This window comes from Conger conger, chromosome 9 (assembly GCF_963514075.1).
Source record: "Conger conger chromosome 9, fConCon1.1, whole genome shotgun sequence".
Lineage (NCBI taxonomy): Eukaryota > Metazoa > Chordata > Actinopteri > Anguilliformes > Congridae > Conger > Conger conger.
In genome coordinates, this window is record NC_083768.1 from 19,936,320 (window position 1) to 19,954,728 (window position 18,409).

Consider the following 18,409-nt stretch of genomic DNA (forward strand, 5'->3'; position numbering starts at 1 on the left):
CGTAGAGGTGTACAAAGAGACCAACTGTGTCTGTATTAGGATAGTATAGTATTGGAACAGCATGTAATACAGGAATTTCATAAGATTTTGCATTATTAGAATTAAGAATAAACAATAAATGTCTTCATGAAGAAACATGACATTTTTACAACAATCCTTTGAGAATGTAAATGTAGCAATTTAACTCAGCATAGAAATACCATTTAATTATATTTAAATTACTCTAGTTTTTAAATTACCACCTGCAACCCGGCAAAAGACATACCAGAGATATCAGACATTATATGACATTCTCGCTAAAACTCTGGAACGGGCGGTCTGCTCCCAACTGTCCACTTATCTTCTCCAGAACAATCTCCATGACCCCAACCAGTCTGGCTTCAAGAGTGGCCACTCCACTGAAACCGCCCTGCTCGCGGTCACTGAGGCACTCCACTCTGCTAAAGCAAAATCCCTCTCCTCTGTCCTCATCTTCCTCGACCTGTCAGCCGCCTTCGATACAGTCAACCATGAGATTCTGCTCTCATCACTGTCTGGGATGGGTGTCACAGGTTCTGCACTCGCTTGGTTTTCCTCCTACCTCTCTGGTCGCTCCTACCAGGTGACTTGGAGGGGCGCAGTCTCCGACCCTCACCCCCTACGAACTGGAGTCCCACAGGGCTCGGTTCTTGGGCCTCTCCTCTTCTCGCTATACACCATGTCTCTTGGTTCTGTTATCTCTTCCCACGGCTTTTCTTATCATTCCTACGCTGATGACACCCAACTCTTCATTTCCTTCCCCCCCGACACCCAAATCACCACACGGATCTCTGCCTGCTTGGCTGATATCTCTGCGTGGATGACTTCCCATCACCTGAAGCTCAACCTTGCCAAAACTGAGCTTCTCTACATCCCTGCTAAGTCCCTGCCATTAAGTTTCATTACAGATCCTTTTGACCAAGCATGTACCGTTTACACCATGTTCAATCAGATTCTCACTCATGGGCAGTTGAGTGAGACTTCACTTGCAACCATTGGCTGCATTCTTGAGGATGCCAATGACGCTGAAAACTCCACTGCTTTAGAATCATAAGTGCTGCTTAAATACAGACCACGGAGCAAATGTTCCAGAAGCGAACATTACAATCCTTAAAATAATAAACTGCAAAAGCTGCAATGTAGAAATAATAGATGAACCTAAAACTGTTACCTGACTTCCAATTGTTTTAAAATTATTTTTTGAGTGCTATATATTCTGACAGGCCTCGTCTTTCGAGTACCTAATAACTGGAGTGTCTTGTAGGACCTCGAAGTACCAGTAGAGTTTCTCTGAAGTGCCAAGACAGAGTATCTTCAGCATTCAACAAAACACTTTCTATATCCATACAGAAAGATAGCACGCTTTACAATGCAACCGTCCACTGTCAGAATAAACATCGATTCCAAAGTGGAGGTTACGTATTTTAAGGAAATCATAGCAGTGGCACCACAATGCCAGAGATATGAAATGTGTTTTGACAGGTGAAACTTTCTTTCAGGTGAAATCTCAGGCTGCATTAATAGAAATCATAAGCACTCCTCTCCTCCACAGATAATACGTACTTCACCCTAGGGGGGCCAGAAGAAAGAGGAAAAAGCAAGTCAACAGTTGCTCGTCTGGAATGCAACGGGGGGCTTCCTTCCACACGAAAAGCAGCGCACACACAGAACTCCAGGGGGGTTGGCTCCGATGCCAGGCAGAACACAGCAGTCACCACCTTGTGCTTAATCCAGATTGCTTCAGTAAGTATCGAGCCGTATAAATTGATCATGTGTAAAATGCGAATTACAGCCTTCGTCCAGAATGAGGGAGGGCCTCGAGTGGAACCTTTACGAGCTGTTCTCTCAATGTTTCTGGAAACCCAGGAGAGACCAGGGGACACCAAGGCGGGGGTCACCTGCTGTCGATGCGACTCCCGGCTCAAGTGCGCAGTACAGATTCTCACAGTAAAAATCTGCTCTCAGATTTACTCAAAGTTTTGAAGGGGAATGGTCAGAGCACATTTCCCCTTTGGAGGATGTGAACCTATTGCTATAAAAGATCAAGGAACTCAAGCTTGTGCGGCCCATGATACTCTCCAATCCCCGCTTTCTCCTTTTGCAGGAGTGGGCCGGTAAACGGTGGGTGAGCGGTGGGTAAGAGGTGGGTGAGCGGTGGGTGAGCGGTCGGTAAGAGGTGGGTGAGCGGTGGGTGAGCGGTCGGTAAGCGGTCGGTAAGCGGTCAGGTGATCCAGGCATGGTTGTCCCGCCTGCTCCGGGGGGCAGAGCTCACGGGTCCGCTCCGCTCTTACAGGCCAGTCACAGAGTCCCAGAAGCACGTCCATTCAGACACGGGGTCAGGAGGCAGCCCGAGAGCCAGGCTGAGCTGGCTGGAGACGCCCTTTAAAGGCTCCGGGTTACAGGTTGAAGACTCCACAATGGAAAAATCACACACAATGGCTCTTTATAGTTCCTCTCACACAATGGCTCTTTCTAATCTTTGTGAAGACACATTGTGAGAGCTTACCCCCATGTGAATACACACTCCTTTTAAAAATCATTGTATTATTTTTAACCACTGAGGACGTGAAAGGGAGAAAAAAGAAAAGGAAAAAAGAAACATCTTTGTAAAGGGAGAAATTGGAATACAAAGCTTGCAGATTTGCAGGGGGGGGGAGGAGGGGGGTAACGATTCCCAAAATCCTTTGGCACACAGCCAGAGAAGGGGATGCGGAACAGGGACTGGCGCTGCTCCCAGGCACCTGCAGTCAGGTGTTTTTAGGCTGAGGGTGTCGGTAAACTGCACTTTTTACAGCGGGAGCTGCTGCAGGTGAGCCAGGGGTAGGTCCACTACAGGGTAGGTCCACTGAGCACACATTCACAGAAAGGTCATGTAAATTCAGCCCAAAGTTGCCTAACGGACACATGTTTGGATCATGGGAAGAAATCAGAGTTTAACACCAAACCTACATGGCAGCACACAATTTGCACTGAACAGTGTTTTCATTGAGCTTTCTCAAAATCATTCCACATTCTTTCGGGAGCTGGCCGTCTCTACAACTGTCGATGAGCCAAGTGAATGATGACAAGACCCGCTCACTCCCTCCATCACCCACTTAGAGCAGTTAGCTGTGTAATATTTCATGACCTTTTCTTCTGACCCAAAAAAAAAAAGAAAAAGATTTCTGATTATGTAACTTAACTTGACATGCGCGCTGCTGACCGCCAATCGACGAATCGACAAGCCGTTCACAGCCCTACGCCAGAGCGAACCGGGAGGGCCCAGGGTCCCAGCTCTCGGTCTCCAGTGTGTCAGGGCTCCTTGAACCAGCTGTGCCCTTTAATAACGTTCTCATTTGGAGAGAAAAATCTCATTCGATCGCTGCCAACCACACACCTCCGTATGGATCGCTCTGTGAGTGTCCGGGGCGCTATCTTTAATCCACCCGCGCTGCCTGGCCGACGCGCTCGCAGCCAAACCCGCTGTCAGATTTGTTAGCTCAGTGCAGCCCGTGGGGACCTCGGTGCTTTCCAGCGCATAATGAGCAGAAAGGAACTCGTCGAGGGGAAGCGGATCAGGGTCGGGGGGGGGGGGGGTGGATGGAGGTTCGGACCGGCTTGCATAAGTGCACTGATAGCACATTGCCATTTCGCGTTACGGGTGGAAAGAAACTATTAAGATGTTTATGACATTTCATTGTTCGTCGGCGCGGAGGGACAGCGGTGCCGCGGTCTTGTCGGAATCGGAGCGCCGCTTGGTGAACAGGTGCTTTGAGCCCATAATGAACACAGGTGGAGGGTGGGAGTATACTAGGGAGACAGGGGAAGAAAGCAGGTTGCATCAATCAGGTGTCAAGCGTTTCAATTTCAGCAATTTAGGAGCGCGTCAATCACCAGCGGTGGACCGCGGCAATTTCGGAGCCGCTTGACTTGTGCAGCCCCGGGCGGCCCTTATCTGCATCAGCCAATCGCAGACAGAGGGAGCTATTGTAGCTGGTAATGGGCTGATTTACACCCCTTTTGTTTACAGTCTCTCTCTCGCATGCACATACAATGACAGACCCATGCGCAAACAAAGATACATGCGCGCACCCAAAGACACACGGACGAGTACACACGCGTGGGCGGGCGGGCATAGACCAGCACGCCACACACACACACACACACACACACACACACACACACACACACACACACACACACACACACACACACACACACACACACACACACACACACACACACACACACACACAAAGTCAAAATAAAAATAAGGGAAGGAAGATGAAAAGGGTCAGGTCTCCTGGCAGCGTGGGATGGAACAGAAGGATCAGTGAGTGCGAGGCGGATTATGAAATTGGACATTGATTAGCATTTGGAAGGCAAATCGCTTCTTCTCCCGCTGAGCTCACAGTCTCAAGGACAAATTAAATTGAAGCCAGGGCCGGAAAATGTATTTTATTTATTAATTTTCAAAGATCTATTTTTAAGACTTGGCTTGGGAAAGGGGAATGATGAAAGCCATACTTAGCAGCATCTCGGGAGGGGGCTTGTGGAGGGTTAGGGCAATCCTCATGAACTGGAGAAGGGGAGTCTCTGAAATGTTAAGCACACGTCTCAGCACCCGCTCAAAAGGGGGCAGAAGAGAGGTGGCGTGGCCACGGTGAGCACAGTCTGTACCGTGAGATTTAAAGGGACAGCGCACCACATGTGTGCGACTCTGGCAGGAAGCGGCGTGGGTAAATGTTCAGAGGAGGAGAACCGTTCACTTCAAACATGCGTCTCTGCAGACCGTGTCCCCAGAGACTACCGGCGTACGCCTTTTACAGCGGGAGATACAACCCGCCCACGCTAACCCGAACAGACAAATGAAGGAGAGGTCATTTGGCGAGCTCAGATCCGACTCGCGCAACGCGTTTTCTGTCCCGCAAACCACCGCAGGGGTACTTCGCCCTTGAAGTCGAGCCTTTGTCGTGATTGGCGTAATCTTCCGACGGGGATTAATGCATCAGACACAGGCTCAAAAGATACTTTTCAAAGGAGCGAAGAAAGTCAAGGGGGGGGGGGGGGGTGACTGATACCTGAGAAAAATGTTATATTAAAAATGTAAAAGTGTGAAAGACTGAGTGAACATTGTGAGTGGAGGATATACTACCCCGTCTGTCTTACAGCTTTGTTCTCTCATGATAATTGCATATGGTTGTCACAATGGAATAAATTAAATTAATTCAACAAATAAATTAAATTAATTAGGGCTACTGTTTCCATTAGCTATTTCCTGCAACTCAAGGACACAAGAAATGCTTCATCCGTTTGGCATGAAAAACCAGTTTGAAGGGCTGTTAAGACAGGCTTTATAGATTGAAATCTTTCTTGACTACGAATTGCACGCCCACCATTCTGAAAGCTTCCAAGCGGGTGGAAACTGTAAGGAAAACAATATGCATTGTGTCTGGCATGTTTAATAGCCATTTAAAACAAACGGAATCAGATAATTTAACATGGGATATTATACTCAAAGTATGCTGATGAAGTCCAATGGAATAAAAACCAGCAAACGCGAGACGTTTATGATCGATGATAGGCCTAGTTGCGAGTCTACTTCTAGGGCTTCTAAAATATCAAAAGCCAGACCAAAAACAATGCACACTGAATTTCCAACACAGGGACAGGGATACAGCCTAAATCACTTCCCCGAGAAAAACAGCTTATGGATTCAGAGCTTCCAGTCCCGTTTCTGGGTTACTCATTCCTCATACGTTACATATAAATTTTCTGCTCCGTAACTCAAGTGCTTTCCCATTACATTAGCAATATCCAGGGCAGCCTTACACAATGCCAGTCTCAATGTCCCAGGTCAAGATGACCACCTACTCTCCAGGGTAAACATGCATTTCTAAGGGGAAAGACCATATTCCTTCCACTTGCCTTTGAATGTGATCGGCATGCTGCTTCATTCTTCCACCTTAATCTATTTATTTTGTACAGATTGAATACGGAAGCAGTCGGTTACAGGGCTCTGCCCACAGCTCTGTACCAGCAGACTGGTACTCTCAATGAGGGTGAACCGAGTGGATCGTACATGGTTCTCCACAACAAAAGAAGTGGAAGGACACAGGCAACCTGTGCCAGCCCGGCTCCATCTCAACGGGAGGAAAAAGTGGTCTTCTCTAGCTTAGTAAATGATTAAATAAGTAGAAAAGAAACAATTTGCCTCAAGGGGATACATTTTGAAGTAAATTGCTGTGTGCAGTGCAGTAAAATATATTTTAGTCTACACCCAGTGCATGGAGCGATTTTCCATCAATATGCATTTAGGGAAAGCAGGATTAGCTTTGTGATATAGCCTACAATAAAATGAAAGGCCCTGCCATTACTCGAGCTTCAGGAGGCAACCGTTAGGTTAGCGTGTGTAAACATGCCAAATCACTACAAAACTGCGGAAGGTGCACCTTAAAAGAATACACCAACATTTCGGGAAATTTACCTACTTACGCACGGTTAGACAAGATGTTCTATTTCATTTTCATTTTTGTGCATTCACAGGCTCATGTTGGTATAAAATGTTAGCTTAGCATAAGGACTTGAAGCCTATAGGAGTCAGTATACAAGACATTTTTTTTCCAGCGGTTATAGTTCCAACCGTCTAACTTCTCCGAAAACAAGTCTCTCGCTACTACCATTTTTTTCCCCCGCAGGTATATTACAGGTACCCATGATACCTTCATATAAATAAGACTGCATTGAAGTTGCTGTAAGGTGTAATTCTTCACTTTGAAGGAGGTAGGCTACTGACTCCTATAGGCGTCAAGTCTTTATGCTAAGCTAACAAATTATGCTAACATGGAAACAGAGCCAGTGAATGCACAAGAATCTAAATGAAATCAAGTGAAATCTCGTCAAAGTGGGTAAGTAAGTGGGCAAGTGGGAAAAAAGGTATATTTCCCAAAATGTTATGTTGTGTATTCCTTTATTAAAAAAACCTTATAGACCAGTGATCCGCAATCCTGGAGAGCTGCAGGGTCTGCTAGTTTTCATTTTCGCCTTCATCAGCAGCCAATTCAGGCCCTAGAAACCTGGTGAGGCGAGTTAATTGATCAATTAAAGCAGTCGATTATCCAGTTAAGTGCCAAATAACAAGAAAAGCCAGCACACCCTGCGGTTCTCCAGGACCAGGAGTGTGGTTCACTGATATAGACAAACATAAATGATCTAAAGAGCGCGACCTTCATGAAGTCCCACATGGGTGGAGCCATTTTGTGTAACCGACTACTTAGTGATCTTAGGATTTCCCAGTTCCCAGGAGCCATTATTGGAGAAGACATAGTAGCGCCACCCATCATGGGTTTCCTGAAGTCTCAATCTCCGGTCTTTGGTCACAGCAGATTTGGTGCAAACATGTGGCTCACCCCATGTGAGACAGGTCAGAAAGTCACAATATCCAGCTAGCCTCCTTACAGAAGAGCTTATTTTACAGTAAATGAGCTATAAATATGTCGGAAAATATTACATATACCTGTCATTTATGCAAACCGTTATCTTGGCCAGGCACCTTTATTTTCCCTTTTCATAAAGTTCTATTACCGATGTTTCTGACTAATCTGGGCCAATCAAAGGTGTAGCAGTGTCTGCCCACTCAATGCATCAATGCAGCATGATGAGCAGACATGTCCCACACTTTCAGGTCTCAAGTGGCTAGGTAAGGCTCGCTGCCAACACAACAGACAGAAGAAAGCTTGTGGATACATCCACACGCCAGCCTGAAGCGATGCTAATGAAGGGAACGAATCGCAGTCACGACGACCCGCCTCTTGGAAGGCCAGAGATTTTTTCCCTTTGACTTCACAGCAATTTTCATTGTATAATGCAAAGATTACTGTGAGGACTACAACAGTGCTTCAGCTCGTAGCATTTGAATCACCGTTTGCAGCACTGGATAAAAATGGCTCAGTCTGATAATGTGTCACGCTGTGGCCAGCTGTTTCACCATGTGTGAACGTACTCTCAGACTGCCAACAGTCGTGGTGCCTTCTCCCAGATCTACAGCAAAGAAAGACACTGCATGTACAATCTAGATTGGTTTTTGCGAAAAACGGCACGGAGCAGAATGAACATGAATGAAAACTGGAACGTGTCCTTGAGCTTTAGGAGATTGTCCGCACCTGGCATATACTGTTTGGGCAATGTTCACTCAATTTCCTCCCAGTTTATTAAGACTGTTACTTATTGACAGTGATAAACATTAGTTAGACAGCAAGCGGACCAGGAGGCATTTACCCAACAATATCCGCACTTGTGCAATGAGTGTAGACATTGGGGCGGCAGGAGGTGACTGGCTAATTTAGGCAGGCTTGACAACCCTGCGGTATCTTGCACAGAAATGAATAAAAGGGTCGCAGTTTGTTTAGCGCGCATGGCTAATGTGCATGAAATGCCGTCTGTGGAGAGGATAGCGTCTGCAAACATGGCCGTCCGCTGTGAGAGTCGTGCTGTCAAGGGCCTTGATTCATCGCTGCACCACTGCACCCCGAGTGCTTCAGAAAGCGTCTGTGAGCTTTGCACCAGCCTCCGTCTCAAGGGGCAGGCTGGTGTGAGCATCGCTGGCCCCCCCCACCACCCACCCCCGATCCGAAGGTTCCCCACAGCTGCCCTCCCCCTCCCCCTCCCCCTCCCCCTCCCCCCACCCTCGATCCGAAGGTTCCCCACAGCTGCCCTTCTCCACCCTGCCGTCACTCTGCGGGGCGCTTGACGGGCGCGGATGCTGACAGGCTTCTGACAGGCCTCTCTCCCTATAGCGGCTGCCAACCCGCCAATCTGCCACGGCTGACGCTCTGTTGCTCTGTTTCTCTCCCAACCCCCCCCCCCCCCCCGTTCTCGTCTGGCTGTCACCGCTGCCCTGTGACGGGCGACATGCCTTCGCAGGCCGACATCCCGGCTCGCCGTTCCACTTCCGGCGGTCTTCCCAGGAGCACCTGTCCGCAGACCCGGTTCCTCCTCTCCTGCTGTAGTCTGCCATTACCGCCAGCCCGGCCACTGCCGCAAAGCATCGTCGGCCTGCACCGGGAACAAAGATATGCTGGACAACAGCCACCCCCGCAGGGACAGGGACAGGCTGCTGGAGTCTGCCCGTGCTTGGGCTGCAGGAGACTCCCGGTGGGGACAATAGGACAGGGCTTCCACTGACTGCCAATCTACTGGGAGCGAGGTGTGAGAAGCCAAGCCCAGCCAACTGCGTTTCCTGGTGCCAGCCAGGTCGGGTCACCAGCCTCCCTGCATCATCCGGCCTGCTGTTTGAGGGCAAGCCTGCTGCCTTCAATTGGCATCGACTGTTTCGAATAGTCACTAGCGATAATATTCAGAGTGAAGGAAACTTTATTTTTATCCAACACACCCACAGATCATGTGAAGCTTAAACCATAGAGCCATATGACAAATTAAGCTGTTTATCTCTTTGCAGCAGCTCGGCACCATATGGTCTTAAAAATTTCGATTTTCAACTGAAAAACAACCCACACTGGAATTCTCGCTCGTTAAAAAAATATATTACAATGAACGCATTCAGAAGTATTTTTTGTCTTATCAATTTAGCTTGGGTCTTCTGCTGCCATTAACCATTCTGGTAGAGAGTTGGTTTAACAACCTAAATACAGTAGGTTCTTTGGAAAATGTCCTACAAATTCAAAGTCTGTGTTCTTGAGCTCCAATTTCAATTACCGGTCATGATGGTTCCATCATGTTGAAGACATTCCAATGACAGAAGCGAAGGGTAACCGTAAAGGGTTAATGCCTTAATCTCAACTGCCTGTGCTGCGAGGTGTCATGCGCAGAGCCTTTACTGTCACCATGAGCTGCCTTTCTGCAGGGTTCAGGAGAGTACATGACCTTCAGATAAACATAATCATTGTGAAAAGCATCGAGCGGGAAGATCGCGCTGTCAGCCATGGTCACCATGTGGCAACGAGGGGATCGTGCGCATGCCATCGCTTAGGGCAGCCTGAAGCCCAGAGGCTAAGGTAAAGGACTGGGACCCGGAAGGTTGGTGGTTCAATCCCTGGTCTAGCCACAATAAGATCCACACAGCTGTTGGGCCCTTGAGGAAGTCCCTTAATCCTGCATTGCTCCAGTGGGATTGTTTGCATAAAAGTGTCAGCTAAATAACATAAAACCTAAGCGATTCTGTCAAAATAATTGGGATTTCTTTGGTTTATGACTCGTATCACTTGAGTGACTCGTGAAGCACACGCAGCAATATTATGCTCGGACTCTGCAAAGAAGAACCTGCCCATCACTACTTTTCCCCCTCAACAGTAGCTGAGAATGTTTTCACTGCCCAGATGGAAAACGGAGTTATTTTCAGACGGTACCGTCACAGGGCACTGCAGCTCATGGCGATTGCATACACGCCGTCCGACGTGCAGCGTTATCGTGAGGACGGGTCCGGGGTGGCGGTCTCTGTCGAAGGCCCAGCGGCTGTGAAAGCCGAAGACAGCTCAGCCGCGCCGGTGGCCAGACTTTCACACAGCCGTCGAAAGGCGTGGACAGAAACTCGGAAACCTGGCAGAATACGGCACCTCACACCGCGCTACTGGGGGGATGGGGGGGGGAAGAGAGAGGAATTTGATAGAGTGAAGCAATCAGCGGGCCTTTCCAGCTCTACAGGTTTACGGCTCTACAGTAAACTCAGAAACACCATTACTCTCTCTGTCATTTGTCTCTGGATTACACAAAAAAAAAACAACAAAAAAAAAAACACTTTCCCAACCACAATGACGGTGGCGAAACCGCAGGGACCTCTCTGGTGAGCGATTAATCACATAAATAAATACTCCTCTCTTCTGTCACCCGCCACCACGGCCGGCCTCAGGGTGTACGACCGGAGTCGCTGTGCTTGGGTGGGGGTGTACTCTTTAGGCTGGTCGCGTAGCATGGATTCTAAGAACCCGTCAAGACAGGTATGCATAATTAATCTGGGGGTGAGAAGGACGTGTCAGCGATAGCAAGCTCAGCGGAAGCATCCGGACCCCCCCTCCTGCTCTTCAAAGTGGCGTGCGTGTTTGAAGGAAGTGGATGCTGCCCCTTGAACACGCGCATTTCTTTTCCCCCCTGGCGGGTAACGATTTTTGCAAGCCCTTGACATTACCCGCATTCATAATTTAAGCATCGCCGCAAAAGAACGGGTGGGAAATTCAATGAAAAGAGTCAAAGAAAGCAAAAAAAAAACAAGAAAAGGATTAAGGCCTTTTGTGGTGGCGGAGGCAGCGTGCGTTAATACTCCCTCTCCCATTGTGTATGCAGGCAGCGCTCCTTTTCCCGCTCCTCCCAAAGCTTTCCGCCGCTCCCAGCTCCTTCCTGCCTGCTCGACTCCCGGGAGCCAGGGGAGGTCTCTGTCACTGCCAGGCAGAAGTCACCGCTGCGGCCACCCATATCCCCCCCAACTACCCAAGGGGCAGGAAGCGGAAGCCGAGAACACACGCTTAACCGCCTAACCTTGGGTTCAAAACAATGCTAAGAAATCGCTCTGCATCACCTCCCCACCGCCCGCCACCGTACGGGTTATTAATAGTTTCCAGCCCCGGGTTTGGAGTGAACGTTGTCGTCGACGGAGCACCTGTTTTTCGTGTGGTAAACGGTGGGACGCGTGATAGGCCTTCTGCCGGTGCTCGCACCCGAAACGCGGAGAGGCGGACAGACGAGCCGCTCCGATGCCGACGCAATGTCACGGGGAGCGTGAAATTACCTTCCGTCCGTGTTGTTGCAAAAGTACCCCCGACTGTGAACAAAAATCACCCTGAGTACGTTATTTGGTAGAATTCAGTATGAACCTAGTGAGGGCCATCAACTGTGCAGGTTTAGTATTAGCAGCTACAGACTCTCCCAGGAGCCATATTACATTATTTATGTTCCTGTACCGGGCATGTAATATTTTTTCTGTATTACCCAGATATACAGCAGAATATTTACTGAAGTGGCCCATTTATATACCTTGCTCAAGGGTACAAGCACAATAACAAACCAGAGATTAGAAACAGACGTGCTGCTCACAAGCCTACTTCCATTGCCATGTTGCTCCCATTTTAAGATGACACTGAAATCGAGAACACGTCAAGTTAATTTCAAGGTCTAATTATGCCGACATGCTTAATTATAACTGTCAGATACACTACAAATATCATTTTAGAGTGATATAGAGTGGCCATAAGTGATATAAACCCATCAACTCGTGTCCAGAAGAAGTCATCCAAGGGAAAGGTGCAACAGATATGCATTTCATCAAGGGTTCCAAAACATGTTGTCCCATGAATCTGTGGGTGGACCGATTAGAGAATTATATTCCGTACTCTTTCCACTCGAGATTGCTCTACACTCTAATTTATTTTGTGTGTGTCTGTGCTTGTGAGTGTGTGTGTGTGGGGGGGGGGGGGGTTGAAGGAAATGTTGCAGATGTCTCAGTTTGCATCATGTTTTTCTTCTCAGCTTAAACAGCTTGAAAATGAACAAGAACCCAAAAAAACAAAACTGGAGGCATTGCATCTTCACACGCTTTGATGTTGAATGCTGCCAAAAAGGACCGTGAAAAAAAGAAGAAAAAAAAGGGGGGGATTCAAATTCAAAGAGCTCAGCTGCTCAGAAGACATTAGACTAAGTGTTCCTGTCAGCTCTGTTAAAGGACACCTTCTGACACTAAAAAAGCCTTATGCACCCAACAGTCTGTTGGTTTGCGTATTCTCAGGCCAAATCAATTTCATCGAATATGCCAAAAAACACAACGGAACAAAGAGAGCAGGCCATCGCCAGTAAGCATACGGTATGTGGATAGGCACAGATCTCAAAGGTTACATAATGTTACTAAGCCTGGACTTATGCTCACTGAAAAAAAAAGCACTTTACAGCTGGCCTGCGAATTCATGATTCAGCATTTCCAACTCGATGAAATCCATGGTGTAGCTACCTCACGTCTCCTAATGAGACAAAAGAATCCATTGATTTTTTTTTCCGTTTCATGGTATGCTGGAATGCAACACAAGGACTTGTTGTCAACAGTCTTGTGACTTTCTAAAAGTGGCCTTTCAAACTACACCAGTGTGCCTGGCAACTATAAAAATGAATCATCTTCACCTTGGAAATGTTGTAATTGAAGCTTGTTTTAAACTAGGTTATGCCACAGGTCGGAGTTAGCTGCTTCATCTTTCTCTGGGTAACGAGGCTAGCTCCTGCAATCAGTTTGCTCTCTTATTAAACTTGGTGTAAATGTACCAGATATAGGCCTCCTACAAAACTGGCAGTGAAGAGGAGAACAGCTTGCAAAAGAGCAGTGGCATGTTTGGTGGCAGTTGGCGCTCCTCGTGGATAAAGGGGACAGAACTGGGCTATGATCCTTCACAGAACTTTAAGACACCAGAGTCTGTGCTGGCACTGGACCTCGTCTTTCCTCCCACACGACCTGGCACACTGCTCATTTTAAACACAGAAATGACAGCTTGGCCAACCAAACACTTGCCCTGAGTTTTGCCTTCTTCATTTAATGGTTTTCAAACTGAATTAGGATCATCCACCATCAGCACCATCCACAGGTTTTATTACTGATGAAAGTCAGGGACACTCATCAGCACCGCTGATACTTTAAAAGAAAGATTTTTTTTATGGTGTTCATTAGGCACTAGATGAAGCAGTCTAAATGTTTATTATGATTCATTTCTGGATAAACCAGCTCGAAATGAACACAACGTCTGTATCTTGTAAAAGTAAGCAGCTTACAGAGGCAGGTATCCCTTTTCCGCAGGTGAAACGGACATTGTAGGCGCCCGCAGCGGGGCCCCTGTGGAGTATCGGGCTCCCGCGCGCTGTCGGCTTTGCGTTTCTCCTGGAGGACCTGCAAGGATTAGAGCAACCTTTCCATTATGTGGGTGTCTGTTAAAACCCTGGTGCAGTAGATGCGGGGAGATACGCGCGCACTCCTACTCTGCTTCTCGGAATCAATACAGGGTTAATGTGCTTAATCCTCCGACCGCTCGGCACGGGAGCCCGTTGCCTGGCGAAGAATCCGCGTGGCTTTCTCCGCCGGTGGAGACGCAACTCGGCGGATCAAAGGCGGGAGATGAGATACACGGCGAGCGCGGGTCTGGGGCGGGCGCAAAACCCGATAGCCCCGGGCGCAGGGACGAGCCGGAACGGGCCGAGGCGGAGGGGCGCTGCTCTCCCCGAGCGTGAAACGGGGCAAGCATTTCGTGAAAAACCAGCCCTGTATCCCTGACCAGTCGGAGCGGATACGGCAGACAGTTGCCTGACAGGTCCTGACATTATGAAGCGTGCGCGGGGTATGCACGCAGACGGGAGTGCGTGCGTGTGGAGGGATTGGAACGGCCGGGTGTTGTTCATGTGGTAAACTGTGAAAGAGCCGGCACGCGGTTGCAGGGAGGGGGCAGCGATGTCGGGGGGGGGGGGGGGGGGGGGCCGTGCCACACGCTACTCGCACTGTGAGCCTACACTGGAGCGCCATCACACTGCAGCCACAAAGAGCATCAAATACCATCACCGCCAGCAGGGCATCCAGGAGAAAAGCACACAGCACCAATGACGTAACCAAAAAGGTTACGGCTATCACGGGCACCAGAGCTTGAGTTGAGTTATACAGTCCACAGCAATAATGATGCAGAGTGTATTGTTTATTTGTAGGCGTCTCAAACAATGAAAAAACGACTGCATATTCATGGGAGTTATGATTATTCTTACTATCCTTCTTATCTAGCAATGCGCAGTCACGGCTGAACACTGGATAAATGAACATGAACTTCAATGCACAAAAATTTAAATTAGTCATGCACTTCTATGTGGAGCAAAGTCACATTATAATCAGGTAGGCGAGCTCTACAGAGTGCATTAGATTCATCAGGTTAAATTAGTCACACAGTTTACCCTCATAAAGCAGAATTTTTCACAATGGAAAGCAACACAGATGTATGATAGTAACACTGAAAGCAATAGGAGCGGTTAAAATATGAATGATTTTGCAATATATATTTGCCTTTGAAAGCCCATACTATTTGCTCAATTCATATTACACAGAAATCTCATATTGAGACAAAGCAAATCATTATATGCTATGCGGAAGTGAAGGCGTCAGCGCCTCATGATTAGATTGTTTGCTGGCCACCAGACTTTACAGTCCCCTGTCTGAGAAAGACTGTATGGGACAATTCATTCAATTCTGATGGAGCATTAGTCCCTGTGGTTGACCTTGGTCTAAGAAAAGGTTTATAAACCATCCTGGTCGAAGGTTGACAGAATACATACTGCAGATTGGACACAGCAGATTGATCTTGCTTCACATCTAGCTGCAGATTAAGTCTGCAACTGCATCCGAGAAGCCTAGAATAAGGAACGGGAATCTAAACTACCAGAGGTGTTGCACAGACGTTTGCCTCCCGATTGGATGTAACGCTGCACACTCTCCTCAGCCTGGGATGCATTCAAATGCAAAGAGGCACAGGAGGTTTCACAAAGGGGCTGATGAGAGGGAGTCGACAGCTTGTCAGTCACTTCAAAACCGTGATCTGTGGACTTCACCACCACGCTTTCTATCATGTTTTGTGATACTCCAATTTGTTATGCACAAACCTCCAAACCAGCCAGTAGAACCCACGCCTCAATATGAAAATAAAAATCAATTTCGAATTGTTTCGAGCATAGCAGTTACAGGGTACAAGCAATTTATATCTATAATTAAAACATGAAAAAAAAAACGTTAAAATTACAATACTTGCACTATTCCCAGGGTAGGACGTCGTTAACAGGGGAAGAGAATATAAACAGGAATAGGATTAGCCTGGAACCCAGGGGGACTTATTATTAGCCTGCAAGTTACGCACGTGCATTTTACTGCATACCCATAACGAATGGAAGGGGAGAAAGCGGTTTGGTAGCCGAATCAAAATCTTAGCTTCCTCGCAAATGAATTACCCAGCGCTACTTAGCTAGCCACCCATGGTAATCTCAGCCTGCCTTGAAACTGAACGCAGTTTAGGGCAGATAAGCACGTCAATCAAGGACATGAATAGGGATAAACTGGAGAACGCGACATACTCGGCTTCCGGGTTCAACTCCCCACTGACATCTGGACAGCCACGTTATTATTTGACAAAGTGCGCTTACTTCTGTGAGAAGAGATAGGACAGTTGCTTCTGAAGAGGTTTTCTAGCACTGGCGTTACCAAAACAGCTGACGTTAGTCTGTCTGCTAAACTAAGCAAGCACCGCGCATAGCAAATGGAAACTAATCATACGAGGCAGCATGCAATCAAAACTACCAAACGTTGACGTTAGCAAAGACTCCCGCATAAATGAATGGATGCGCATGAACTTGCCAACGTTAGCTAGATATGCTAGCAAGCTACGTGGGCACGAAGCTTGTGAATCACGTCAGACAGATTTCTTCAAACACGGATTCATTCAGGTTATTAGTACAAATTAACTAAATGAACGTGGACAATGTTGGAGATACTTTGCTGATACATATAGCAATCTCGATAACTAGCAACCATTTCAAGTTCTTCGGAATGAAAACATTCTGGCTAGCTACTTGAGGGCGATGAGATGCGATTGTGTTAACGTTACATTGTATGTCAAAATGAAAGATTATCCCCAAATCCGTAGTGGGTTCTCCATTCCCCACACATCATGCGGGTAGTTGGCTCGCGATTAACGTTAGCAAACTGACAACTCACCATGGGTCAAACTCGTGGATGATGCTCTCGAACCGAATCACTGCGAACAGTCTCGAACTAAAGCCTGCCAACCAGGCCAGGAAGAGTATGGTGAACGACAGCAACGACTGCCACCCCGCTGGCTGTGTCAGTCCCCCCGACAGGCTTCCTCTGGCTCCTCCAGCGCTGGGCCGACTATTAGCCAGAAGCGTGCTCCCGGCATTCGTGGAAGCTTTGTGCTTGCCGTCGGTGCCTGTGTGCTGCTCCGCCATATTCTACGCGATTAGCGGTGTGCTCTGGAAGGAAAGAGAGCCCCTCTCCTGCCACGCGCTCCCTGTCTCCTACTAGCCCTGCGCAGCTCCCCGTCGTTCAATGTGGCCCTCTTCCCCTAATCCTCTTGATAACTCCACCGGTATTTATTTGCAGCAAGGGTTTCCGCAGAGTACCATTACACCCGGTAGGAGCTGACACTCATGCACAAGCTGAATGACTTGCTCAGATGTGGGGGTGGAGATGGGCGGGTCAACAGGAAGAGCCGTTAGCCTCTCACAATGCGACAGGTACAACGGGGAGGAATAAACGGTTGGTTCCTCAAAGACCAATCCCAGTGAATTACACCGTGATAGACAGTGGATCTGTACCAATGAGGAAACACTATTTCAGAAAATACGTTTACTCGCCAAGCTAATCATCCGGCACAAGCTTAGCCTACTGGTAATACATTTTTTTCATTTAGATACATTTTTAGAAAAAAGGCAGAGCTATGGAGAAAGCAGCGCAGTTGACACACGGAATAGGAAAGCTAAAATGACGAGCATTTTCATGTAAAACTTTATTTATTTATTTATCCATTAATTTATTTTCCAGACTGTAATTTATGGCACCATCCCAGGTCCATGCATGGAAAGGAAATTGAGACAGATGTCTCTTTAGAACCTGTGGCAAGATTAAATCCATGGTAAATGTGAATAGGTCATTATCACCACATGAGATACCAAACAGCTCTGCATTCTGTCTCCTGGCTGTTAGATGGAGGGAAAAACGTTACCTACAGTTTGTGCTGATTCGTGTTTTTTGAAGTAATAACAGTACTGGTTATAAGGGAGGACTGGTAATTTACTTTCTGTAACACTGGAAAATTCCACTCATTATCTTTATCACTAGTGGATACCTCAAGAAAAAAAAGAAACATTTTTAACACAATTAGTGGTTTGGTTTCTGCATGATACATCTGCATGCTAATTAGGAAGTAATGATATTCACAGATCTATATAGATTTATTTTCTCTGCTAGTTCTCAACGCATATTATTCAGGTTCTTGAGTGAAAAACATTTTGGTCATTTTTGGCTAATTAAAGGAGAAAACCTGCATAACAACCTCACATTTACCAATAAATAGGTGAGATAGAGAGGTTAATTTTCATCTTTAGCTCCAATGAGACTTTAATGTTTTACGATTATAATACTGTTAGGCCCATTTGTGGCCAGAGAACAAGTGCAGTTGCTTTTAAACAACATGTACAATCAGCATTTTTTTAAATTGAGCTCTATGTTATGTTCTTTTATGTTGTGGAGTCTACATGCCTGCGTCTGGGTACAGCAGGTGAAGCTGACTGAGGTTCTAATGACCTCACTACCTGATTGTCAATGAGGTAGGCTACACCTGTGCTCTCCTGAAAGATATAAGCTGACAGACTGCAGTTGGGGGTAGAT

General features: G+C 47.2%; 1 protein-coding gene across 2 annotated transcripts in view; it reads right to left on the reverse strand.

Moving 5' to 3' along the window:
• Positions 1-17,216, reverse strand: part of LOC133137003 (dolichyl-diphosphooligosaccharide--protein glycosyltransferase subunit STT3B) — a 64,597-nt gene extending 47,381 nt beyond the window's left edge. Inside the window, exon 1 of one of the 2 annotated variants that reach the window (XM_061254945.1) lies at positions 16,718-17,215. In XM_061254945.1, the coding sequence (XP_061110929.1) occupies positions 16,718-16,968 (251 nt within the window). In that variant the 5' untranslated portion in view covers positions 16,969-17,215. Of the gene's footprint in view, positions 1-16,717 lie in introns of both variants that reach the window. The other variant, XM_061254946.1, reaches the window with a different exon arrangement.
• Positions 17,217-18,409: the final 1,193 nt, after the last annotated feature.